Source organism: Ursus americanus, chromosome 9 (assembly GCF_024610735.1).
Source record: "Ursus americanus isolate L20-20 chromosome 9, mUrsAme1.1.p, whole genome shotgun sequence".
Taxonomy (NCBI): domain Eukaryota; kingdom Metazoa; phylum Chordata; class Mammalia; order Carnivora; family Ursidae; genus Ursus; species Ursus americanus.
Genome location: NC_142135.1, coordinates 36,076,228 through 36,099,782, shown reverse-complemented (window position 1 = coordinate 36,099,782; position 23,555 = coordinate 36,076,228). Strand labels below are relative to the sequence as shown.

The 23,555-nt window shown below is 36.3% G+C and overlaps 1 protein-coding gene and 1 pseudogene across 7 annotated transcripts in view; one reads left to right on the top strand and one right to left on the bottom strand.

Annotated features, from left to right (window-relative positions):
* VPS13B (vacuolar protein sorting 13 homolog B) overlaps nt 1-23,555 on the top strand; it is a 760,370-nt gene that overhangs the window by 541,788 nt on the left and 195,027 nt on the right. For all 7 annotated transcript variants that reach the window (XM_087864704.1, XM_087864702.1, XM_087864703.1 and 4 more), the window contains one exon: nt 17,598-18,285. In XM_087864704.1, coding sequence (XP_087720830.1) covers nt 17,598-18,285 — 688 coding nt within the window. The remainder of the gene's footprint in view (nt 1-17,597; nt 18,286-23,555) is intronic.
* On the bottom strand, nt 7,035-7,366 carry LOC123797843 (cytochrome c oxidase subunit 6A1, mitochondrial pseudogene; annotated as a pseudogene).

Sequence of the window (23,555 nt, the reverse complement as noted above, 5' to 3'; positions counted from 1 at the left end):
ACAGGTAGGAAAAGGACTGGCTTGAGCCATCCCAGACAATGTGGTCATAGGTAGGAAACTCCTACAGCCTTAGCCCCAAACTCCTCACTTTCTCTAAGATTTCTATTAAATGTCAAGGGGAGATAGAAAAACAATAGAGAAAATTAGCAAAATCAAAACTCAGGTCTTTAAAAAGATCAGCAAAAGTGACAAACTCTTAGATAGACTTACCAAGAAAAAGAAGACTGAGATTACTAAAATCTGATATAAAACGGGATATTAATACCGATTTTATGGAAATAAAAAGAAGCAGCATCATGTACAAAATTAACACAAGATGGATCAAGACCTAGATGTAAGAGCTAAAACTATGAAACTTAGAAGAAAACATAAGCATAAATTTTTGTTACCCAAGGATTACGCAATGATTTTTTGAATATATAACACAAAAAGCTTATACCTAATTAGTTAATAGGACTTCATCAAAATTAAGAGAGTGTAAAAACAACCCACATAACGGGTGAAAAATTTTCAAATCACCTATCTAGTAAGAGACTTGTATCCAGAATATATAAAGAATCCTTACATATAAATAATAAAAATACAAATAACCCAATTAAAAAATAGACATTTCTCCAAAGAAAATATGTTGATGGCCAATATGTACGTGAAGAAACTATCAATACCATCAACCATCAGGGAAATGCAAGTCAGCGCCACTATGAGATACTGCCTTACACCCACTAGGATGGCTATGATCATAAAGACAGATAATAGCAAGTGTTGGTAAAGATGTGGAGAAATGAGAACCTTCGTACACTTGGTGAAAATGTAAAATGTTGCAGCTGTTTTTGGAAATGGTCTAGCAGTTCCTCAAAAGATTAAACAGAGTTATGTATATATAATCTAACAATTCTACTCCTACATATGTAACCATGAGAAATGAAAACATATGTCCACCCAAAAACTTGTACCTGAATATATATAACATCATTATTCATAATAACAAAAAAGCAGAAGCAACCCAAGTGTCCGTCAACTAATGAATGAATAAATAAAATGTAGTGAAATATTATTCTGCCATAAAAAGGAACAGAATCTTGACATTTGCAATGATGTGAATGGAGCTAGAGAGTATTCTGCTAAGCGAAGTTGGTCAGAGAAAGACAAATACCCTACGATTTCACTCATATATGGAATTTAAGAAAAAATCAAACATGGAGAGGGGGAAGAGAGGAAAACCAAGAAACAGACTCGTAACTCGAGATAATAAACTGATGGTTACCAGAGGGGAGGTGAGCAGGGGGGTGAGTTAAATAGGTGATGGGGATTAAGGAGGGCATTGAGATGAGCACCAGGTATTGTATGGAAGTATTGAATTACTAAACTGTATACCCGAATCTAATATTACACTGTATGTTAACTGGAATTTACATAAAAGCTTGGAAGAAAAAAAACCTTGATTTTTACACTTTAAATAGGTTATATAGCATGTGAATTATTAAAGCATATATTTTAAAAGGTATCAAGCATCTTTTGTGGTTCCATACAAATTTTAGGATTGTTTGTTCTAGTTATGTGAAAATGCTTTTGATTTTGATAGGGATTGCATTAAATGTGTAGTTTGCTTTGGGTAATATGGACATTTTAACAATATTTATTCTTCTGATCCATGAGCATGGAATGTCTTTCCACTTCTTTGTGGCCTCTTCGATTTCTTTCATCAGTGTTTTATAATTTTCAGAGTACAGGTCTTTCACCTCTTTGGTTAAGTATATTCCTAGGTATCATCTTGTATTTGGTACAGTGGGATTGATTCCTTCATTTCTTTTTCTGCTGCTTCATTATTGGTGTGTAGAAATGCTACAGATTTCTGTGCATTGATTTTGTATCCTGCGACTGTACTGAATTAGTTTATAAGTTCTAGTTTTTTGGTTGAATCTTTCAGGTTTTCTATATATATTATGTCATCTGCAAATAATAAAAGTTTTACTTCTTCTAGTTTGGATACCTTTTATTTCTTGTTGTTGTCTAACTGTGGCTAGGACTTCCAGTGCTATATTAAATAACAGTGGTGAAAGTGGACATCCCTGTCTTATTTCTGACCTTATAGAATAAAGCTCTCAATTTTTCCCCATTTAGGATATTTGCTGTGGGTTGTTCATACATGGTCTTTATTATGTTGAGCTATGTTCCCTCCAAACCTACTTTGTTGAGGGTTTTTATAATGAGTGGATGTTGTGCTTTGTCAAATGCTTTTTCTGCATCTATTGAGGGGATCATAGGATTCTTATCCTTTCTTTTAATAATGTGTATCACATCAGTTAGTTTGCAAATATTGAACCACTCTTGCAGCCCAGAAATAAAATTCCACTGATTGTGAATTTGTATGGAACCACAAAAGACCCCAAATAGCCAAAGCAACCTTGAAAAAGAAAAGCAAAGCTGGAGGCATCACAATTCCAGATTTCAAGTTATATTACAAAGCTGTGGTGATCAGAGCAGTATGGTACTGACACAAAAATAGACACATAGATCAATGGAACAGAATAGAAAACCCAGAAATGAACCCACAGCTATATGGTCAATTAATCTTTGATAAAGCAGGAAAGAATATACAATGTGAAAAAGGCAGTCTCCAACAAATAGTGTTGGGAAAACTGGACAGCAACATGCAGAAAAATGAAACTGGACCACTTTCTTACACCATAAGCAAAAATAAATTCCAAATGGATGAAAGCCCTAAATGTGAGCTAGGAAACCATAAAAATCCTAGAAGAGAACACAAGCAGTAACTTCTTTGACATCAGCCATTATCAACTTCTTTCTAGATAGGTCTCCTGAGGCAAGGGAAGCAAAAGCAAAAATAAACTATTGGGACTTCATCAAAATAAAAAGTTTCTGCCCAGCAAAGGAAACAACCAACAAAACTGAAAGGTAACCTACAGGATGGGAGAAGATATTTGCAAATGACATATCTGTTAAAAGGCTAGTATCCAAAATATATAAAGAACTTATACAACTCAACACCAAAAAAAAATGAATAATCCAACCAAAAAAATGAGCAGAGGACATGAATAGACATTTTCCCAAAGAAGACATCCAGATGGCTAACAGACACATGAAAAGATGCTCAACATCACTGATCATGAGGGTAATGCAAATCAAAACTGCAATGAAATATCACCACCTGTGAGAATGGTTAAAATGAACAATACAAGAAACAACAGGTGTTGGTGAGGATATAGGGAAAGGGGAACCTTCTTGCACTGTTGGTGAAAATGCAAACTGGTGGAAATAGTATGGAGGTTCCTCCAAAAGTTAAAAATAGAACTACCCTGTGATCCAACAATTACACTACTAGGTATTTACCCAAAAAATACAAAAATACTAATGCGTAGGGATACATGCACACCAATGCTTATAGCAGTATTATCTATAATAGCCAAATTATGAAAATAGCCCCAAATGTCCATTGACTGATGAATGGATAAAGAAGGTGTGGCATATATATACAATGGAATATTAGCCATAAAAAGGAATGAAATCTTGCCGTTTGCAATGACATGGAGAGCTAGAGAGTTTTATCCTAAGCGAAATAAATCAGTCAGAGAAAGACAAATACCATATGATTTCACTCATATGTGCAATTTAAGAAACAAAACAAATGAGCGGAGGGGGAAAAAAGGGGGGGGGCAAACCAAGAAACAGACTCTTAACTATAGAGAACAAACTGATGGTTACCAGAATGGGGAGGGGCTGAGGAGATGGGTAGAAGAGGTGATGGAGATTAAGGAGTGTGATGCGTACTGGGTTGTATGGAAGGGTTGAATTACTATATTGTACACCTAAAACTAATATTACACTGTATGTTAACTAACTGGAATTTAAATTAAAACTTTTTAAAAATTATATCAAAGGGCGGTTGACCAGTAGCAGATTTGAGTTTTGTGGCCTTCAAATCCACACACATATCACATTCATTATAAAACCATCCTGGGGCAACTTTGCTTTTATCTGTTTTCCATACTGTGCATATTGACTACCTGTCTCTTACCCACTACCCCATCACCCCATAATATTTTCTTTGAAGAAAGAGTACTGTGGCTAAAAAGTAGTTTGAAAATCTCTGGAAACAATGAACTCCAGAACCTCTTCCAGCTCTAAGAAGCATGATTCAGATGCATTGAACTGAGAATTTGAATTTGGCCTAGATTACCCTATTTTAACTCCATGTCGACAAAAGGAAAGCTGTGAACAAAGACAGTTTTTTTCCCCACATAGCCCCACACAGGTGTGACTTAGTGGAAACAGTGGAACTCAGCCAGGTCTTCAGTTCCCCAGTGCAGTGCTCTATCTCCAAGCTCTGCTTCCTGTTCTTGAATACAGTGATTTGCTAAAATAGACACACCTGGTCCCAGCACCTTGCAAATGGATTTTTCCTTTCAGCATTTCAAAATACATTCATGTATTGATGAAGGCTTTTTCTGGGAAGCCATCTGTCTGAAATCTGCAACAATAAAAGCCTTGCTAGTCCCTTAGGTACTCATAATGGTATCTGTTGCTTCATTCCTCTACTCTTTACTCCTACTTCTTTTTCCTTATTTTTTCCATTCATTCATTCATTCATTTACAAAGCATGTATTTGTAGAGTATCTACTATGTGCCCAACATTAGAGATGTGATAGTGAACGAAATTAACTAGTCACTGCAATTAGGGATCTTGCCATCTAGTAGGGAGACATAGTAACAAAACAACAACAACGTTTAAAATTTCAAATTGTGGTAAGGGCTATAAAGAAATAAGGCTCCGAAATAGAGACTGTGTAGATGATGATTTTAAAAATGAGCCCTTGAATCATATTTCCAATGTTCAAATCCCACCTACACCTTGTAACGCACATTTGTGTGATTTTGAGCAAGTTACTTATCTGGGCCTCAGTTTCTTTATCTTAAAATGGAGATAATAATAGTACCCAATTTACAGAGTTCTGAGGATTAAATGAGTTGATATAGAATAGTAGGGGTGCCTGGGTGGCGCAGTCCTTAAGCGTCTGCCTTCGGCTCAGGGCGTGATCCCGGTGTTCCGGGATCGAGTCCCACATCGGGCTTCTCCGCTGGGAGCCTGCTTCTTCCTCTCCCACTCCCCCTGCTGTGTTCCCTCTCTCGCTGGCTGTCTTTCTGTCACATAAAAAAAAAAAAAAAAAAAAGAATAGTGCTTAACATATGGTAAGTGCACAAAGAAAAGTACCAAGCACATTCTAAGCATGCAATAAGTGCATGGTATTGCTTTAGAGACTATCAGGGAATCAAGTAGTTAGGTTATCAGTATTGCCATCTTAATCACCATCATCACTGTCATCCAATATACTTATCTCACCTCGTATACAAGCTTTGTGCATAAGATCTGCAAAAAAGGACGTAGCATGTTTCTGGACCCAAGAGGGCTATAATCTAGTTAAGAGATAGAGCGAAGGGCTTCAAAGAAAATAGCAATAGAAGGTAGCATATGCTTAAGTACCAGATAAATGATAAAGATAGTATGTCCTACAGGACTGTAGGAGAGAGAAGAGTTATTGTGGGCTTATAAAGGGAAGGCTTCATAGAAGAAATGCCCACTACACCATATATTATTTAATTTCACATCCCCATGTTGGTCATCTGGCTGATACTTTCTAACTGGTGGTGCTACCTACAGTCTCTCGACCCCCGCAATCCCTACTCCCACTGCACATTTTGGTCACAGCACCGTTTGTCATTTATTTGCTCAGAAAGTTCTTTTAATGTTCCATTGTATATAGCAATGTTTCTCAAATATTAGTGTCCATAAAAATTACTGGGAGTTTGTTGTAAGTGTAGGTCACCAGGTGTCACCTTCAGGTAAGATACTTTTGACATAGGGCCTGAGAATCTCTATTTTAACAGGTGCCCTAGATTATTTTGATTCTGGTGGTCAAAAGGCTCTGCTTTAAAGAAGACTGGCAGAAAAACTAAGAATTCCATTTTCTTAACTTGCCACCTAGAATCTTGCTTTCTCCTGCCTTTGCAGCCTCGTCCTCCACTATTCCTGTTAGCGCCTCTTCTCTTTGAGCCGGTCAGGGCATTTCCTTTGCCGTACATTTGCCCATGTTCTCTCCTGTCTTTTGTTTCTTCATTTATGTGGTTCCTTCGGCATCAGTGTCTTTACTGCCATTTCAACAAGTCCAAATCCTGGTCTCTTTCAGTCTTGGAACAGATGTGTTCTAAAACCATCTTTAGTAAAGTATCTCTAACGTAGAAGGTAGCCTTCCAGTTTAACTGATCCTTATGTCTACTTTTTCACCCAGGAACCTAAATAAATGCTTTGCAAATGATTCATTTCAGTTCTTTCTTCATTCATTCACTAAATATTTATGGGGTCCCTTCTGTGTACCAATCACTGTTCTGTATGCAGGTGATAAAGTAGAAAAATAAACATGCAAAAAGTCCTCTGTTTTCATGGACCTTACTATCTAGTGAGATTTACTTACTGTTTGTAAGTAAATTATTTTAAATGTTTTGAGAAGAGTAATCCAGCCGGGCTATATGGGATAGGTTAGGAAAGGGAAAGACCAGTGAAAGAAACTAATTAAGGAACTTTTGTAATTAGCCAGTGTAGAATGGGAAGGGCCAGTGAGAATAAAAAATACAAAGGAAACAACAAGAGTAACTAATGAAGTGAAGGAATGACCAGCAGTACTTGGTAGGGACCAGGAAGGTGTATTCAATATTTGAGCCTTTTGGGAAGGAACAAATAAGAAGTTAAGTTGTAAAGGTGATATTTTTGGGAAAAGATATTTTAGAACGTTATGATAATCTTTTATCTTTTTAGTTTTTTATTCATTTTTAATTTTTGACCAATGTAAGTTATTTATTCAAGCCATCTCCTGCCATGAGCAAAGGAATGGAAGTTCAGTATACTGGTCAACATTTGATATAAGGTGAACTTAAGGTCCCATATACTTTTCTGGTCCATGTACAGAGTCCTGGTCCAAACCAGTGCTATGGTTCACACTGAGTAGTGGTCCAGGTTCTGTTTATTCATCTTCATGAGCAGTCGGACATGGATTTACATGAGAGTTATGGTATAGAGTATGATTACCATCTCTCCAGGGAAAGGGCTTGGAACTGATGTGGAGATTGGGGTGGGAGATGAACTCAGGGCTCTCATGCTTTCTGTGATGCCAATTTAGAAAGACGTGCAGCATGCTCAGTCCTACACTGGAGAGTGCTAAGAAGTAGGTAAGGGCCTTCCACATGCGAGCTGGGCCCCCCTTGCCATGGGCATCACTCTTGAGTTGGACCACCCCAGCTGTGCCCTGGACCACCCTAGCAGCCCAGAAACCCAGTACCCACCTGCCACTGCCATTTTAGACTTGGACCTATGGTGATCTTTTAGATGCATGGTATTCATAATGGGACATCTAAGTAGAAATGCTGAAAGACAATTAGAAATAGTAAGGTCTTCTAAGAGTTCAGCCCTCTCTTCCTTTCTCTATCTCAACTGGCTAATAATTCTGTTAGTCTCAGCTATTCAAGGGCCAAAATCCTCCGAAGAAATATTCTACATCTCATTTTGATTTTCCGGGGATGTGGCATGACTCTATGTCTTGGCCCACCATTCTGTCCTCAAGTATTTGTGCAGAATGAGATCTAGGCCCAATTCTAGAAAACCATCTCTAATTATAGCTCTCCCTTGAATGGTTCTTAGCTGATTGGGGGTTTGGTTTGATAGAAAAACTAGGAAGACATCGTAAAGTCCCCCAAAGGGACTTTGGGTATGGTGGTGAGTGTCGTCATCTCCCTATGTGAAGATCACTGTGGTCATTTATGATTCTTCAGAAAATAGGCAAAGTTTGAAAGTCGAATTATTAAAGCATTGGCATAACACATAGACAGATTGGGAAGCTGCTTGCATAACCTGGAGAACCTTGTTTCTTCATACTTATAATTGCTCAGGCAAAAAATTCAAATCATTTTTGTCTCCTGTCTTTCTCTCATAATATTCCAGCAGTCCATCAGCAAATACAGGTGTGTGTGTGTTACATAAAATTTTATGATCTGATTTCCCCACTGGGATGTAACCTCCATGAAGGCAAGGACTTTGTTTCTGTTGTGTCCCTAGCAGTGCCTGGCAAATAGTGTATGCTTAATAAGAATTTGTTGAATGAATGAATAATGTGAAATATTTTTTACACATTTTGCTTAATTTACATTGGCTCTATCTTCAAGAAGCTCAGGAAGTATTTAATCCCATAGAATTATTATAGCTAAAGTCCAAACATTAACCATACTTGACTGAATAACATTACCTTAGAACTATCATTAAAAAAAAAAAATATATGGGGCACCTGGGTGGTTCAGTCGTTAAGCGTCTGCCTTCGGCTCAGGGTGTGATTCTGGCGTTCTGGGATCGAGCCCCACATCAGGCTTCTACGCTGGGAGCCTGCTTCTTCCTCTCCCATTCCCCCTGCTTGTGTTCCCTCTCTCGCTGGCTGTCTCTCTCTGTCAAATAAATAAATAAAATCTTTAAAAAAAAAAATCTTTGTTCTTAGAGTAGTTTTGAGAGATGTAAATTTTAAATACTAAGAACACTTCTCTTTAATGATGCTAATTTGATAAACTGTTGTGAATATCATCTTCTGAAATTCAGTATTAACAAGAGACATTCTGATAAGATCATCTAGTAATCATATAACAGCTATGATTAAAATTTATTTAAAATTTATTAAAAAGCTTTTTGAGAAAGTTTTCTCAGGAGTTTCCAGACTTATCTACTCCTTTAATGTTTGTAGAGATGATGCCTGATATTTAGGAGGAGTTCATCTACATTTTCTTTTTAACTTCTGAACTTTTATTCAAGCAATTCAACATGATCAAGAATATTCTTAAGATAAGATGTTGGATTACCTTCATTAATATACAAAAAGTTGTTTTCTCAGAACAGCAAGAATTATTTAGGACATATCAGTATATGAAAATTAACTGATGGTGTAGGGCTAGCTGACCTCAACTATTATTAGGAATATTTACCTGATTTAGAGAATAGTTCAGATTTGTAAGGATTAAAGGGAGAGGCTATGATCAAAGCAGTTTGTGCGGAAGGGCATTTTGGCCTAGTGATGATTTTTATGGAGTAGCAGCACAGAACAAAGTTCTTCTAATGGAAAAGAAGAATTGGCTGCAGGGCATAAGCACATGTTTTTCTCTAACATCTTGACCATTTTGCGTTTCAAGTCCATTGCATGCATCATTAAGGTATTGACAACATATGAGAACACAGAGAATCAATACGTAGCTTTAGTTCAGTTTTGATTTGATCTGCTATCATGACGTGAACGGGTAGCCAATAAAAGTTTGTCTCTACATAGTAGAGAATACCAAGATTCAGATTTGCTTTGAGGAGAATCTACAGTTAACCAAACCAGGCTTATTTAGATTTAGTAAATAAAATATATAATAAAATCAGCTCAGTATTTTTGTTAAATAACTATGTTCTGTTTGGCAGTGAAAACCAGCTACTGGATAAAGTTAATTATGGATATACTTAAACCATTTTCATTATTTTTAACTTGTACTGAAAACGAGGGAAAAATTCATTTTAAGAGCATACTCTTGTTTCATTTCCATAAACCCTACATAGTTTCCGTAAAGGAGTATATGTGATTTGAAGGATAAAATAATCAAATAAGAATTTGTATGTATTTTTTATCAATAGAAAGTTCTCCAAGTTCTATAGTTTTCTTATCAGAAAATCAGGTTCATAGTTGCAAGGCAAAGGCCCGCTAGAATGGTTAATAAGCATATTCTACTTCTGCCCTGCTGCAGAAACTAAATGCAAACTTTTCTGTGACTCTTAACAGAGAATGCATAGGCTCGGTAAACTTTCATCTGCTTCAGGGTCAGGGCTGATTCAATCTTAAGGCAAGTTTATGAGAGTGGCTGATGTGATACAGTTGTTTCTAGTAAAATCAGACTAGCTCTAAGGAGCCAATCTAAGTCAGTCTCTGAGTAAAAGTCTATGAGAAACAGACTCTGACTCAGACACAATTGTAAACCCTGATATAATAAGGACTTGCAGCTGATTTAATCCTATTGAAAATCTTTAAGCAGCCCTGAGACAAAATGGTTTCCACATTGACATCGGTGGAATGAACCTTGGATTTCATGAGTATGAAGAGTAGTTACCTTGTACACACAGTAGCCACTTTTTAAGAATTAACATTGTGGCCATTTCAAAGCAGGTTGTTGTTTCCGATGTAAAGGCATCCGTTTTGATTAAGATCCAAGTTCCCGGACTGTGTCAAGTTTTATTTTTTAAAAACTGAATTCATTACAAAAAGCAAACAAGTCAAACTTAAATGCAGAAGTTAGTATAAATCAGTTAGATCTGGTCTCCTTGAACAAGAATGACCAACCTATTCCAACTTTATATGTGATAGACGTAGAGAAAGAGAGGGAGAGAGAATGAAAACTTTCAGTTAAGACCTTCTATGCAAAGTTTCACCTGGAACTAATTTTTTTCCATGAATTTAGAAGCTCCTGAAAATGAGCTTATGCTATGAAATCATATATGTATAAAAGGACAGACAGACACGAAAGTTTAAAGGTCAACACTGCAGATAAAATCTCCATAAGATTTGAACTTGTGTGGGTAGGTTGGTGTGTATACTTTTTTTTATTTGTTTGGCTTATCATATTGAAACACACTGATAATGATCAAGGTATTAGAGTCCGTTTAGCACTAGAACTGGTCCCTTTTTGTAATTTACAACTTTAATTAGAACAATAGACCAAACATGGGCTACAGTAAAACACAACCTTGCTTGAACTATCTCCATGCTGCTTTTATTGCATTTAGCGCTGGTCTTGAAATGTGAATATTTGAACTGATACTTAGCAAGCAGTAGTGGCCTCATATTGTTACTTCAAAGAGCCGGAAAAGTAACTTCATGAAAGGGAAAAGTTGAAACTATAGTACTCTTTACCATTCTATTTGTTAAGCAGTGATGGGTATCATTAGTTCTGCTCTTTTGCATAATTACTGCAGTATTGTGAAAACTTTTTTTGCCATCCAACTGGGAACAATTATATTATGTGGGATCTGGTAGAACATTTGGCTTAGAGAAATAAAATATAAAAAGCCCTGATTTTCTAAACACTCTGTATTTGTACTACCCAAGTGCACACGTGCTTGTTCAAGTTTGGTTTTTAAGTAAAAAATAACATGGATTGGTGACACTTAAGGAAATGCTTCATATAGAAGGCAATTTACTCTTCTATTTTTTTAACTAATTTAATGTGCTTAGATAATTTTTACCTAGTACGTTACTGAGCTGCGATGGTAATTCATGTATAAAATAACACGTTTATCAAGGGCAATGCTGACATCCCCAAAATTTGAGACTTAAAGATATACTTTGTTGTTTGCTTGATTAAATTAATTCATCAAGTTGAATTGTCTTGCTGATTGTTACAATTTCCTGTTTATGTAAAGCTTCCAGAGTACGCTCTGTGTTAAAGGGATATACAAGGAACCTCTCCCAGCAGCACCACCCCAACCCATCCCCAAACCCAAACTTCTAAAAGATACAGCCAGAAGAGGATGTTTGCGAATATTTAGACAATAGGCACATAATTTTTCAAGTTGGTAAAAACTCTCCTTTGTAATTCCAGTATGTGAAGCCATTAAAATTCTGTAAACGATTTTTTTAACTGATTTTTTTTATTGTGTTTGATTTTATAAGATCTTTACTTCTTTGAAAACATTACTACATTTTATCAAGGACAGTAAAATTAGAATAAATGTCACAGCGATATACAGATGTGTTTGTCACTTTGATTTTGTGGTTTCACACTTGATTTTTTCATAATTTATAGGATGTGAGAAATGATCTCGTGATTGGCAAAAGATACTCTGATGAAGGTTGAAGTATGGCTTTGCATGGTAGAAATACTACTTCAGTGTTGCTGTTATGGAACCATAATTATGCTAGGAAGGTGGGAAAACATATAGATATATCGATGTTCCTGTATAGTTAAGGTTTCCTTAAAATGATAAATTAAAAGAAGTAATGCAAATTAAAACATTAGAATAGATGCTGAATTGCCTTTTTTTGTCATCCGTCAAAGCAAAAATTGTATTTGTTTTACACCTTGTTCATTCTCAAGAGGTTGGTTTCGACACATTTTTCTTTGAAAAATTTAACTATCCATTTATTTGCAGCATTTTTATTAATGAGACTGACTTTTTTAATGTGCTCCTAAAAATGTCGATGCGGCCAAACCAGAAGTTTCAGTCAGTCATTCTTATCTTCCTCTGCTCTGCGGTGTCACTGAAGAACATCTAATTAATGTCATTTGAAATGATTTTAATGCATTCTCTGGTATTGTCACATACTTAAGTATGGTTTTAGCCACTGCTCCTGAGAGACTGTGGCTCTTGCCAGACTCCAGGGTGAGCTAGTAAACTTACCTATCTCCATACATGAAAAGGAGGAATTAGCTACAGCTCCCCAGCTACTGGTACAGCTTTCAGCACCTTCCCCATGGTGGCGCGTATCTGCACCACGGAGAGCTGTGAAAGGATGGGAAAATGCGCTGAAATGATCGAAGAAGTAAACTATCACCTTGACATGTTTTCCTAGCTATTGAAAAATCTTCTCATACTGAAACCCATTGATAGTGAAACTGTAGAATTCCTCTGATTTAAGTACCATCTGGTTGTGCTCAAGGCTTTAAAGCTGTTATCTCCGCATACAATTTCAGAGTCCTATACTTTTTTCTTCACCAAACTATCCATTTTTAAGCCACAAATATTTTTCCAGCTCTTTCAGATTTTATCTAAAAGTATATTTTAACAGTATTTAAATAGTTCTTAAACAATAACAATTTATCTTGATAGATGGCATGCTGTGTTTTTTCATTTTATTTTAATTAGCCATTGTGGAACCAAATTCCCTTTTGTTTTAGTCTTTTAAATATTGTTTAATTATAGTTATCATGCCAGATATCTTAAAGGTTATTTTACCAATACAGTTTCATTTAACATAACCCATATGGAATCAATAGCCCAGTTTCCTAAAGTGAATGCTTGGAAAATCTTACATTCATATGTTAAGAGTACACATCCTTTCCTCATTAGTTGGAAAGTACAGGGATTTTGGCACGGGTTCTGTGTGGAAGCATTGTGCAGCTTTTATATGGATTTTGTTTTTAGCCTTTGATGACACTGTTTAGAATAGGAAGTATCTAATAAGTAAAGCATTTTGTCTCAAGTGCTGCCAGTGTGTTTAATATATGCCTGGAGGTCTGAAACATTATCTTCTTCACTGCAGTAATATGCATTTAATTCTCTGAAAGCAGAAGGTCGAACTTTTAAAAGGGACGCAAAGTACATTTTCAAACAGAATAATTCAAAACATATGGAAGAGGGGACCAGAGTAATGTACAGTTGGTTTTTATGGTTTAATCATGATCATGTTAATGCACACCAGTAGCTAATTAAAGAAAACTTTTATTGTTCATTTTAAATGAGTTAGGTAAAGAGTGGGAGAGCTGATGTAACAGCACTGCCCAGAGATCCATGTTTCTGCTGCATTCACTAACAGCAAGCAGATATTGCTCTTTTTTGACAACTTAAATTATTAGTCCCCTCAGACGATAATAAAGCAAAAGTTATTTTCAGAGTTACTACGTTGTGAACTTTTCTCTTTCCACAAAGGAATAGTAAATTGATGCCCAAGTTTAGGGCTTAGCACACATAATTAATTATAAAACTTTTCTCAAGAGCAGGCCAGATACTCTTTAGTATAACAGATAAATCTGCAGTGAACTGGTGACAAACCAATGCATTTTTAAATATGTCTCAAAAATCATCAGCTTATTTATTTCAGTGCTACAAATAGTGCAGAAACTTAGAAAAATGGAGGAAATCTTGGCTTTTAACCCAGTTTTAAGAATTTAGTTTCCTAGTACTGAGAAAGTTGTACTTTTTTTCCCCCAGTGAGCATTGAGTCTTTCATCTCTGGGTCATTGGTTCAAATTCCATTCTGCTCGGTAGTGACTAGAATTAGTTACCATCTGACTTCTGTTCAGTAACCTGCGTGACCCAAGCTGATAGCTGCCATCCTGCCCTTGCTGGTTATTTATATCTCAAGATCAGGCTACTTGACATTGACTAGAGCTGAATGTGGCAATCTCAACACATAATAGGGCTGGACACTACATATCTACCTATAGGCGGTTTGTTTTGTCATGTTAACACCATTAGGGAACCCTTAATTTACTTTAAGGAAGGAGAGACCAGATTTTAAATACAAATCTCTAAATCAGAAAAAGAAAATGTAATGCTGTATGCATAGAAAGTAGTCTTGTGGAGTGAACTGTGGTCGCCTTTCCTGATAGAATAAAAATGGTTGAGTTCTGGATACGAGTTTGCCACAGAACTCAACCTAAAGGAATTCTTTATTATTTCTTTATTATGTTGTATACAGATACTTTCTTTGTAATGTGTCAAAACGTGGGCAGTAAATCCTTGACTAGTTTTTTTCATGTATTATTTGAGAATTCTTAGTAATGGATTTGGAGGTATATTTGAAATTTTTATAATAGCTTTAAAGTTAAATTATTTTGATAATTGCCTTATTTTTTATTTTACTGAATTTTTAAGTTAAATGTGTTCACTTATTTATTCAGTCAGCACATAATGATTAAGCTCTGCTATGTTACGGGGAGTATGGTGTGTGCTAGGAATACTAATGGCGTTCCCTCTTACCGATAGTCTGATATCTGACTGACCTTGGACCTATTGATTAATCTAAGCCTCAATTTCCTCACCTGTGAAATGGAGATAACACTACCCCCTTCAAAGGGTTGTAACACTTGGTATAGAAAATGTGGGTTTGTGCTAACAATGTTTGGCAAATAACAAACATACTCAGTGGTATTTTTTTTTTTTATCTTCAATTGCTTACAATGAATTGCTCTGAGACAGAACACAGTGTGAAAAGTGCTATTATAGTAAATACTAGTTTGTTATGAAAGTGTAAAAGCTGGAAAGACTAGCACATCTGGAAGTGTTGAGGAAGTCTTCACAAAGAAGGTGACTTCTTTTTTTTTTTAACTTGCTCTTTATTGTACACCGCTGTGTGTACTCAACACATTACTCATTTAATTCTGAAGCAGCTTTGTGGGCTGGGTATTAATGTCCCCAGTGTGAGGTTGAGGACCCAGCAGAGACTGTGAGAATAAGCAAGCAGAAGTGTGGTCAGCCCACAAGGTGGAGAGTACAGATTAGGAAAGAGCCCGTGAATATATCTAGAAAGACCTTCAGGAGTACAGCATATGGGCAGTCTGTGTCCACACGTATTTATATACTAGCAATCATGTGTTTCTAGGCTGCAGAGCAATTTTTTTATTTAATATTCTTTCAGAAACTAACATATCATCGAACATTTATGGATCCTCTCTGCAGTGTGCCAGGCTCTCCAGTACTCCTTAGTGATATATAGAAGCCAAATGATGTGGCCCAGTTCCTTTTGGCAGTCCTTCACCTGGTAAAGAGACAGGCCTGTGGCAGCTGCCGATTATTGGGTATTTACTGTATACCAGGCACTATGCTGACCTCTTTAGACAAATTAGCTCATTGAATCCTCATACTCTTGAGATCAAATTTAAATCCCTATTTTACAGATGAGGTTATAGAGCCTTAGAGAGGTTTGTAATTTGTCTAAAATCATACAGTCAGAAAGTAAAGGACTTGCCCCCACATCCATCTGCCTCTAAAGCCTGTCAATGTTTTAACACTATCTAATAGTGCCACTACAGAGCATTGCAGGAGAAAATTGAAGTATGTGTCAAGTGCTAGGATCACCAAGCAGGAAAAGAATGAGAGAACAATTCTCAGACAAGTGCCATTTGTTCTGAGTCTCGATGGATAACTCTGTGTTTGCCAGCTACAGCAAGCTCGGGGCGGGGGTGGGGGGGGGGCACTCCAGGCAGGGAAATAGCACCGTAGAGAAAGAATGGTTGAAAAGGACATAGTGTCTTCAAAGAACAGAGCTATGTTGTTTTTTGCTTCAGATAGTTCGTGTTGGACTTTTATAACAATATGTATCTCCTTCAACCACTTTAAAATCAATAGGCAAGAAATATTTAAAAAATTTTAATGACTGTTACATCATTGTCCTGAATTAGTTAACAGCCCTTTAACATTTTCATAAGCAACTCATAATTTGTGCCATGTGGAAAAATGATACAATATTTATCGATCAAGTTAAAGAAAGGCCTAAGAAATGATAAGCAATACCCAGGGAATAATTGATGGTGCTAATATAAATTAATGTAGCCTTTTTTGGAAGGGTGTTAACAATATTGGTAACCTTAAACTTTCTTATACCATTTACCTAGTAATTCCACTTCTAGGAGCCTGTTCTAAGGAAATGTTAGATGTTTTTCATAGAGATTTGTTGTCAAAAATTAAAAACTGGAATATCCAATTATATGAAAATGGTTGAACAAATGTTCCTAACACTAATGAAGTATTATGCAGCTTTTATAGAAAGCCAGGAAGAGTATATTAGCATATGCCAAATTTGAGTACAATTTGGCTCTATGGTATGATCATAACCAAGCAGGGATTGGAGGGGGGCACCTTTTTGCACAGGTGGGGGAGAAATAAAGAAAGTACACTAAAATATTACCATTGGCTCTGTTTGGAGATAAGATGGTAGTCGGGAGGATTTTGGTTTTTTTCTCAGGTTGGCCATGGTTTCTTTAATGAATCTGTGTTACTTGGAGGAAAAACCAAGTGAAACATCTAGCCTACTACAAATAGCATATCACAAACTGATGGTTGGGAAGACCTAAGAAAGGGAAACCAGAGAAGCAAAGTAGAGATCTCGGGTGCGGTGCTGCCACCAAGTTGTTCTTTGTTCTCCACGTAAGGAGTGGTTGATGGAAAATTTTGAGAATGAGTAGCCTTTAGTGCCCAAAGGAAAAATCTACCTTCGAGGACTTTAATTACTTACGTTTTGCTTCATCACTTACGTTTACTCTTGTTTCAAGTCCTATTAAAGAGGAAAATAAACTTCGTTTTGAATAATTTTATTTTAGTTTGCTTTTCTTTGTCCTTCATAATTTAATACTGTTGACTTTTCCCTGTCTTTCTTCCTATCCGAAAACTTACAAATTAATTCTGTAATGACAAAGGTAAGCAATATAAACTACATCTGCCTAAAATATCATTTCAACCAATAGTAATCATGATTCGAAAATAGTTTATTGCACTACTTGAAAAATCACTGTGAAGAATACTAACATAATTCTTTAAAGAGGCATTTTTAATTGGACTGTTAGTCCAAAGAAAGGAAGTCTGACTCAGACCCAAAAGTCTCCTTAAATAATAGAAACACACATTTGATGCTTTTTCCCAGGTATTTCCTTGGAATTTTAATATGAATAGTTTTTTAAATGGTCACTTTGTTTTTACAAAAACTCTGATACAAGTTATGCTAGAGCCATTTTTAACATTTATAATGTCCTTTATATATAATAACACTTGGAACGTAACTAGTTTAAATTATTCTTTTTCCTTACAGATCTCTAAGCAAGAACAGAAAAAAATGGATACATGTGATGGAAGCGTGGCTGAAACCTCATCCCGGTACAGTGGCGCTCAGGATAGTGGAATTGGCAGTGACAGTGTTAAAATCCGAATAGTACAAATAGAGCAGCACAGCGGTACCAGTCAGCATCGCATCGCCCGTCCCTCACGCCAGTCATCGATTGTAAAAAATCTCAATTTTATTCCCTTTGACATATTTATTACTGCAAGTAGAATCTCACTAATGACCTATTCCTGTACGGCCATACCCAAATCAAAATCGCAAGAGCATAAGGATAATGAAAAAGCAGGCAAGAGTTCATTAAATCTGCCAGAAGTTGATTCAGATGTTGCTAAGCCCGGCCAGCCATGTATTTCTACCGTAACAGCGGAAGATCTCTTGAGCAGCAGCGTAGCTTTTCCTTCAGGGAAAAAACTAGGGGTCATCTCTCTTGAAAGTCTTCATGCAGCCACAAGGTCATCTGCTAGACAAGCACTTGGTATAACTGTCGTTCGGCAGCCTGGACGAAGAGGAACTGGTGACTTGCAGCTGGAACCTTTTTTGTACTTTATTGTGTCCCAGCCTTCTTTGCTTCTAAGTTGTCACCACAGAAAGCAGCGAGTGGAAATATCCATTTTTGATGCTGTGCTTAAAGGGGTAGCCTCTGATTACAAATGTACAGGTAAGAGCCTTCAAATTTACTGGAGTGCTAATAACTGCTACTACATAACTAAGTTTTATTCCCAACGTATCAAGATCGATCAAACAGAAAACAGCTGTCAGACCAGACAAGACTTCTTTTCTCCGCGGAATATGTAAATATGTAAAGTTCACATCCCACAGCTGAATCATGTTTAAGTAAATGTTTGAAATGTATCAAGGTTTAGCCTTAGCGTTCTTACCGTGCCTCTGAATATTCATTTTTTTTCAAGAGCTGAATGAAACAGGGTTCTTTCTGGCCTATAGAAATCCTTAAGAATTTCCAATGATTGGGAAGTAAAGCTTTTTTTCATATTAGTAGCCCATAGGTATGCTTTTCATACTAATGCAGCTGTTCAGGTTGGGGGAAAAAAACACCTTAAAAAATGAAGTTTGTTTTTTTGGTATTCTTTTGATCTAATCAACTTGCTATAACAGCATTAAATTAAATGTATTTGAGAAGGTTTATTAGTAAGGTAAGATGGTTTAAAGATGTTTATACATGTATAGCAAACACATTTATTAGTGGTATTGGCCAACTGGCTCTTGTTTCTCCAGCCATACCTTTCTTATAACCACCGAGAATCCTCTATTATAATAATTATATTGAACTTCCGAAGCTCGTTGCCTTTTAAGAGTAAGAAAGTGATCAGGGGTTCAGATTTAAAACGTATTGGCTGTTAAACAGCAAGGGCTAGTGGAAATAGGGTCAAACAAGGTATAGACACCTTTTCCCCGAGTTAATGTAGAATTTGAGATTTGGCTGGGAAACTGGAAAGCGTAGCTGGGCCATCTAAGATTCAGTATTGGAAGAAGGTCCTAGCAAGCCTAGGTATAAATCAGGCATTTTATTGCTATCAGGTGGTCCCATCTAGCAGATGGAAGCCAGCAGTGAGGCATTTGGAGAATTTGTCCAATCTGGAAGTCAAGCTGGTTCAGTCTTGGCATTAAGGAGAGCCATTTTACACGGCAGGCTCCTAGAGAGTAGATGGCAGGTGTGGGGATCAGGATTCATTTCAGCCCAACGAAGTAGGGTCAAAGGAGCCCTTGGCTCTTGCGGAAGTGTAGTACAAGTCCTCTACTTTAGAAAAGGAAAACTAGCCAGTTGCTAAGGAAGAGCAGGGTTATGTCCTAGACGGCCTGCTCACCTTCTCTCCATTGGTGTGCTGGAACTAGCTCAAACTGGCTTGCAAGGGCTCATTATTAAATTTTTAGGAACTTTGAAAGACAGTTGTTAAACCACTGGTAGTTTAAATCGGCCATGGTGAGAATATTTCTGCCACATATATTGGCAAATGCTGTCAGTCAGCTCTCCTACTCTAGAGAGCCAGTTGTTAAACATTTACCAGCAAGCACTGCCTCCCTTCCTTAAACGTGTTCTCATTTACTGAGTGCCTGCAATCCAGTACGTACTCCAGGGGCAGTGAAGATGGGAATGGTGCTGAGGTTGATGTTTTATATGATTCAAGAACGCATGCGTGTATACCTGATACCTGTTTGGGGGTCTGCTTAGCATTGGCCAAAACGAGGTGCAGGAATGGGAAAATAAATCTGAATTCCAGGGCCCTCCTTAAATTCTTTCAGCTGTAGTCGCTTATAGGTGGGATACTTCAGTGGCCTCTACTAGGAGATACTAAGTTCAGCGAAATTATCAGGGCTCATATCAAAGATGTGCATTGGAATTATAATTAGTTCTTAGGCTGAAATTATAAAGCACTTTTTGTTTAAAAAAAAAAAAGTCCCGTGGGCACCTGGCTGGTTCAGTCGGTGGAGCATGCGACTCTTGATCTCAGGGTTGGGAGTTCAAGCCCCATGTTGGATATAGAGATTACTTAAAAATAAAATCTTTTAAATATATATATATATTTTTTTTAAAGTTTTAAAAAACGTGGAACCCAATTTCAGTAGATGAAGCTTAGAGTGAAGATTATGAGCCAATTACCTACAGGAGTTCCCATGTAGGAGGAAGAAGACTTACATACCTTCCAGGAGCATCCTTTGCATAATATTCTTGTGGATGCCTTTCTTTACACAAAATGTGTCTTACTTGGACATTTACATTATCCAAAAAGAGTTCTCAATATAAATTATCACATTTCTTAAAAATGAATTTCATGATTTGGAGACATGTATCAGAAAGTAACTAGTTAAAATACAATGGCGAAAAAAATTGAAGAAGCAAGTAGCACTTACCGAGTATTCATTCTGTGCCAGACATTGTACTAACTTCTTCAAATGCATTATCTCATTTAATCCTTTTAACAACTCTGTGGGAAATGTTATAATCCCATCTTAGAAAAAAGGAAACTGAAGTTTGTGGAAGTTAAATAACTTGTCCAAGATTACAGACCTAAAAATAAACAGACCTAAAATTCAAAACAAGATTTGTTGGACTCCTGAGTCTGGACTCATGAAGCTAACTTTCTAAGAAAGGTCTGGAAAAAGTTGATAAGTTAAAAATGAAAGAAGTAACATATTATATCTTTTTGCAGTATTTATACTCTTTTTTAATTTATTGAGATATAGTACAGTATTATATTAGTTTCAAGTATACAACCTAGTGATTCAACATTTGTATACATTATGAAATGGTCACCATGGTAAGTCTAGTTAACATCTGTCACCTTATAAAGTTAGTACAATGTTGTTGACTATATTCCCCATGCTGTATATTTTATCCCCATGAATTCTTTTATAACTGGAGGTTTGTACTTCTTAATTTCCTTCACCCATGAGGGTCTCCCCTCTGGCAGCTGCCAATCTGTTTTCTGTATCTATGAGTCTGAATTTTGTTTTGTTTTGTTTAGATCCCACATATTAAGTGAAATTATATGGTATTTGTTTTTCTCTCTTTGACTTATTTCGCTTAGCATAGTACCTTCAAGGTCCATCCATGTTGTCATAAGTAGCAAGATTTCATTCATTTTAATGGCTGAGTAGTATTTCAGAGTGTGTGTGTGGTGTATGCACATGGTAGCTCTGACTTTTTGAGGAACCTTCATGCTGTTTTCCATAGTGGCTGCACCAATTTACATTCCCACTAACAGTATACAACATCCTAACCAACACTTGTTATTTCTTGTTTTTGTGGGAATAACCATTCCCACAGGTGAGAGGTAATATCTCATTGTGGTTTTGATTTGCATTTCCCTGATGATTAGTGATGTTGAGCACCTTTCCATATGCCTGTGGCCATCTATATGTCTTCTTAGGAAAAATGTCTCTTCAGATCCTCTGCCCATATCTTAATCAGAGTGTTTACTTTTTTGTTAAATTATAGAAGTTTTTATATATTTTAGATATTAACCCCTTAGTGGATATATCATTTACAAATGTCTTCTCCCACTCAGTAGATTGTCTTTTCAGTTTGTCAGTGCAAAAGCTTTCTAGTTTGATATAGTCCTTTGTTTATTTTTACTTTTGTTTCATTTGTTTCTGGAGTCAGATCTAAAAAGACATCACTAAGGCTGATATCAAGGAATTTGCTCTCTTATGTTTTCTTCTAGGAATTTTATGTTTGAGGATGTACATTTAAGTCTTTAATCCATTTTTAGTTGATTTTTATATATATAGTGTAAGATAGTAGTCTAGTTTTATTCTTTTTGCATGTAGCTCTAGTTTTTCCAGTACCATTTACTGGAGAGACCATCCTTTCCCCATATTCTTGCCTCCTTTGTTGTACATAAGTTGAACATATGTGCGTAGGTTTATTTCTGGGCTTTCTATTTTATCCCGTTGATCTGTTTGTCTGTTTTTATGCCAGTGCCCTACTGTTTTGATTACTGTAGTTTTGTAGTATAGTTTGAAAACAGGGAGACTGATACCTCTGGGTTTATTCTTCTCTCTCAGGATTGCTTTGGCTATTTATGGTCTTTTGTGGTTCCATACAAATTTTAGGATTATTTGTTCTAGTTGTGTGAAAGATGTCATTGGAATTTTGATAGGGATTGCATTGAATTTGTAGATTGCTTTGGTGGTATGGACATTTTAATAATATTAATTCTTCCAGTCTATGTACATGAAATATCTTTCCATTTATTTGCACCATCATTAATTTCTTTCATCAGTGTCTAATAGCTTGCAGTGTACAGGTCTTTTACATCTTTGGTTAAATTTGTTCCTAGGTACTTTATTCTTTTTGATGCTATTGTAAATGGGTTTGTTTCCTTGATTTCTCTTTCTGCTACTTTCATTATTAGTGTATAGAAACAACACACACATATTTTTATATATTAATTTTATCCTGCAACTTTACTGACGTCCTTTATTACTTCTAGTAGTCTTTTTATTGGAGTCTTTAGAGATATTGTCCCACTGTCTTCTTTCCTTTGTGGTTTCTGATGAGAAATCCATGGTAATCACAATCATTGTTTCCATATATGTAATGTGTTAATTTCCTCTTGCTACTTTCAAGATTTTTTTTCTTTATATTTGGTTTTCTATAGATTGATTATAATGTGTCTGGGCTTGATTTCTTTGAATGTATCCTGTTTCAGGTTCTCTGAGCTCCTTAACTCTATAAATGTATGCTTTTTAAAACTAAATTCAGGAACATCTTAGCTATTATTTCTTTAAATATTTTTCTGCACCAATCTTTCTCCTCTTTTGGGGGGACACCAACATAAAACTTTTTATAATTATTCCACAGATCCCTGAAACTCCATTCTTTTTTTTCCCTTTTTCTGTTTTCTTTCTTCTTCTCTGTTCTTCATATTAAATAATTTCTATTGAATATTCCAGTTCTAAAATTTTTATTTGGTTCTTTTCTGTAGTTTCTATTTCTCTTCTGAGAACTTCAGTATTTCCACTCATTTCAAGCAGGTTTTCCTATGCCCTTGAAACCACAGGGACCTTATTTCCCAGACATAAGGACTTTTGGCTGTTCTTGCCATCACTGTGCACCGCAACCTAAGGCTCCCTCTCAAAGAGGGAAAACAAATTAAATGGGAAACCCAGCACTGTAGGGCTCACATCTGCAAGTTTGACCCCCCCCCCCAGTCTACATTGTTCTTGTTTACTTTTTCGAGTCCTCAGACCTTTGTTTTTTGTATTTTCTTTCAAGTTTTTGATTGTAAGCAGCATGAGAGTTAAGTTGCAGTGAGCTTATGACAGTTTTGGCTGGCACCAGAAGTCCTGCGATTTTAAAATAATAAAACTGTTTTGTAGTCTATTAGCCGAGACATGGTTTTCTGAGAAACTTAATACAGGATTTCCTCCAAAGGTGATACTTTAATATCTTTACATCTATGAGCA